The following is a 4,505-nucleotide window of genomic DNA, read 5'->3' on the forward strand; positions in this document are numbered from 1 at the left end:
CCGAGGTCTCTTGTTATTGGAAACACTGACGCCGCGCACTTAAAAAGAAAGTCGAAAAGAGGAAAAACGCACAGGTTCGGACTCTGAGGATTAAAGGGGAACCAATGATCCTTCTCTAGCTCAATAAGGTAAGAGGAGAGCAGGCTGAAACAATCAAGCCGTAGCTACCCTGTCTCTGACTCGGGGAGGATCGCAGGCCAAACGTCTACTGTTTGTTCCCAGCAGCAGAAGGGAAACTCGTTTGTTTCCATCTCAAAGGTCATTCGATTACGCATCCCTGTGGGATCTGTTTGAGTACAGCCTCAGGAAAGGACCATACAAAGTAATCTGACCTAACTTGGAACTGGCCGACTAAAATAAACACACTATAAATAAATTGAAATATGCATTGAATATTCATAGGTGTCCATCAAAACGGCTGAAGAATATAAACAAAGTGGTGTGATTTTGGAGCTATGGCTTCATCCTCTCCTCTCCGTTATGACTATTAATAGCTAAAACAAGATAACTAAGAAGCTATTTAACATTATTGGGATATAGCCTACATTTACAATGTCCCAGAGGAAGGGGTCTGGGCTCTTTAGGGAGAGAACATCAATCATGTCATCACATTGTGCTCATGGCGGGAGAAAGAAAAGCACCTTTTAGTCCAACGGCCCACTAATTGTCTGGCCCCCGGGGTTGTGGCGTTGTGGTGCGCCCGGGACATGCCAAGAACAGCAAGCAGGAACTAATGAACTCAGTGTAACATTCCTCTATCAGACCACTAAGCCCACTCACTCTATACGCTCTACAGTCAATATACAGTGACACCAAGCATCTTCCTCTGCCTCCTATGGGCTTTGGGTGTCCTCCACAGATCAAGAGGGCCCTAACCTATTCTATTCTCAGTAAACATCGCTTTGAAAGTAGACAAAGGTCAAAGGTGGCAAGTGGTCGTAATTTTGGGAGGGGGGCTTTAAAAAAATGTGCAGTCAAAAAAGATTTTCCTGTGTTTTATATATATTTCCACAATAGGATGTTGGCATAATACTGTGAAAATTATGGTAATGCCCTTTTAGTGTAAGAGCTGTTTGAAAAGGCTGCCTGAAATGTCTGCCTGTTTGGACTGCCTGGTGACATCACCAGATGGTAAATTAGTTAATACACCAATAAGAAACAGAGTCCCAAACCACTCTGCCAATAACAGCAAGTTTTCCATTTCCCCTCCCCACTCAGACCCCTCCCAGACAGTCCTAGCAAAATTGTTGCTTAAGAAATTGTTCTTCGCTACAAAAGGTATTTTTGTTCATTTTAGATTGTTTTAATTGAAAACAATCCCAGTAAGGTACTTAAATGTTACCCAGAAATGATTTGAAATTGAGATAAAAACAGCTGCATTGGACATTTAAAACGAATAATCAGGCGACACTGGAGTCTCTTGTGGTTACAACTAAGACATGTATAGTTGAGATGTAGAGTGTACAGTTAGGGAAACAATGAGATCTAATGGTCCTGCGAGGCGGATGATGACTATCTGGCATCCTACAACCTTTTCTCAAGTGCCTCCATCTGTAGACGAACCGGAGCGATATGCTCAGACCTGCCTTCTGCCCGCCGTCTGCCTCCTCTGACAGAGCTATTTACAGCAACACAGACATGACCTCAAAGCAGATCTGATTCCAGGACAGCACTTGACTCTCTCCGCAAACGCATTAAAACAGTGCGTCAGGAAGCTCACATTCCTCCTAACCAGACTATATAGCCTGACACAGTCACAGATCCACCACCAGCAGAGCGCTTCTCGAAGGACGGCTAGACGTTTTCTGAGAGCTCGCCGTGAGGTCACTTTAACCATAGACATACATCGTCTCCGTCCCAAATGACACCCTATTCCCTATACGGCGCACTATTTTTGACCAGGATCTGGTCAAAAGTAGTGCACTTTGTAGGTAACAGGGTGCCATTTGGGATTAACACTTTATTTAATTCTGTGACTCTGACCAAGGTGGTTTGGAGCACCAGTAAATGGTACTGACCCCTGTTCCATGACTGAAATAATAGCGTGTCTGATTGATTTCACACAGTGGTTTGGAGTGGGGTGTGGCTGGTAGAACTATATACTCCCTCCCCTTGTTAGGGAGACACACTCACAATATGATAAAGAGCTTGTGTCTTACTGTAGGGGTGAAAGATAGGGTGGACTTATCTGAATGACGCAGAGTAGGTCGCAGAAGCAATAGTAGATGTACCACACACACACAGACAGACACACACACATGCACCCCTCCTTACCATTCTGCTCGTCCAGCTCGTTGCCTATATCCTGACCCATCAGCTTCTGTCGGCTGATGACGGCGGCTAACGCATCCAACCCAGCATCCTGAACTGTTCAGAGAGAGGGAGAGAGAGAGAAAGGTGTTAACTAATCCCTGTTCAGCATGATAGAGACAGACAGAAATAGAGAAAGCCTCCATAAGAGAGAGACCTATACATTATACCAGGGTTCCCCAACTGGTGGTCTGTGGGCCAAATTTGGCCCAAGGGTGATTTTATTTGGCCCTCCAACTTTTCTGAGCAAAGAAATACAAATCCTGCAAAGGTAAGCATTTATACTATGATGACAACCTGCTAAACTACACATTTGTTTCCTCAAAAGTATATATCTACAGTGCCTTCAGAAAGTATTCACACCCCTTGACTTTTTCCACATGTCGTTGTGTTACAGCCTGAATTTAAAAATTATTACATTTAGGTTTTTGGCCACTGGCCTACACACAATACCCTTTTTTATTATTTTTATTTTACATTTTATGTTAACAAATTAATTAAAAATGAAAACTGAAATGTCTTGAGTCAAGTATTCAACACTTTTGTTATGGCAAGTCCAAATAAGTTCAGGAGTAAAAATGTGCTTAACAAGTCACATAATAAATTGCTTGGACTCACTCGGTGTGCAATAATAGTGTTTAACATGATTTTTGAATGACTACCTAATCTCTGTACCCCACACATACAATTATCTGTAAGGTCCCTCAGTCGAATTTCAAACACAGTTTCAAACATAGATTCAACCACAAAGACCTGGGAGGTTTTCCAAAGCCTTGCAAAGAAGGGCACCTATTAAAAAAATATATATGTTTTATTAATTACACTTTGGATGGTGTATCAGTCACTACAAAGATACAGGCATCCTTGCTAACTCAGTTGCAGGAGAGGAAGGAAACTGCTCCAGGACTTCACCATGAGGCTAAAACAGTTCAAGAGTTTAAAGGCTGTGATAGGAGAATACTGAGGATTGATCAACAACATTGTAGTTACTTAATAATACTGTGAAAGAAAGAAGCCTGTACAGAATACCAATATTCCAAAACATGTATCCTGTTTGCAACAAAGCACTAAAGTAAAAGAAATTAACTTAGAGAATTAACTTAGAGAAATTAAAGAAATTAATTAATTAACAACGCATCACTGAGTACAACTCCTCATATTTTCAAGCATGGTGGTGGCTGCATCATGTAATGGGTATACTTGTCATCAGCATGGACTACAGATTGTTTAGAATAAAAATAAACGGAATAGAGCTAGGCACAGGCAAAATCCTAGAGGAAAACCTGGGTCAGACGGGGAGAGAAATTCACGTTTCAGCAGGACAATAACCTAAAACACAAGGCCAAATATACACTGGAGTTGCTTACCAAGATGACATTGAAGGTTTCTGAGTGGCCTAGTTACAGTTTTGACTTAAATCTACTTGAAAATCTTTGGCAGGACTTGAGAATGGCTATCTAGCAATGATCTACAACCAACTTGACAAAGCTTGAAGAATAATGTGCAATTATTGCACAATCCAGGTGTGCAAAGCTTATCCAGAAATAATCACAGCTGTAATTGCTGCCAAAAGTGATTGTAACATGTATTGATGAACACTTATGTAATCAAGATACACTGCTCAAAAAAATAAAGGGAACACTTAAACAACACAATGTAACTCCAAGTCAATCACACTTCTGTGAAATCAAACTGTCCACTTAGGAAGCAACACTGACTGTAGCACCTACAAAGTTGTACGAAGCAATAATACGGGTAATTTAAGTACAACTCGGCAAGAAAAACATTCCAAACGCTTATTCACACGAAGTTTGCAGAAAACATTAATCGAACCTCTGTGTCCATATAAGGGCATATAAAGCATTAACTGTTCTGTTAGGTAGATATTTTTTGTGTGTGTGTGTGTGTGTGTGTGTGTGTGTTGTGTGTGTGTGTGTGTGTGTGGTGTGTGTGTGTGGTGTGTGTGTGTGTGTGTGTGTGTGTGTGGTGTGTGTGTGTGTGTGTGTGTGTGTGTGTGTGTGTGTGTGTGTGTGTGTGTGTGTGTGTGTGTGTGTGTGTGTGTGTGTGTGTGTGTGTGTGTGTGTGTGTGTGTGTGTGTGTGTGTGTGTGTGTGTGTGGTGTGTGTGTGTGTGGTGTGTGTGTGTGTGTGTGTGTGTGTGTTGTGTGTGTGTGTGTTGTGTGTGTGTGTGTGTCTG

General features: G+C 41.8%; 1 protein-coding gene across 2 annotated transcripts in view; it reads right to left on the reverse strand.

Annotated features, from left to right (window-relative positions):
- stx8 (syntaxin 8) overlaps positions 1-4,505 on the reverse strand; it is an 84,005-nt gene that overhangs the window by 43,455 nt on the left and 36,045 nt on the right. For both annotated transcript variants that reach the window (XM_070449232.1, XM_024010833.3), the window contains exon 6: positions 2,275-2,367. In XM_070449232.1, coding sequence (XP_070305333.1) covers positions 2,275-2,367 — 93 coding nt within the window. The remainder of the gene's footprint in view (positions 1-2,274; positions 2,368-4,505) is intronic.

Source organism: Salvelinus sp. IW2-2015, linkage group LG1 (assembly GCF_002910315.2).
Source record: "Salvelinus sp. IW2-2015 linkage group LG1, ASM291031v2, whole genome shotgun sequence".
In the NCBI taxonomy this organism is placed as follows: domain Eukaryota; kingdom Metazoa; phylum Chordata; class Actinopteri; order Salmoniformes; family Salmonidae; genus Salvelinus; species Salvelinus sp. IW2-2015.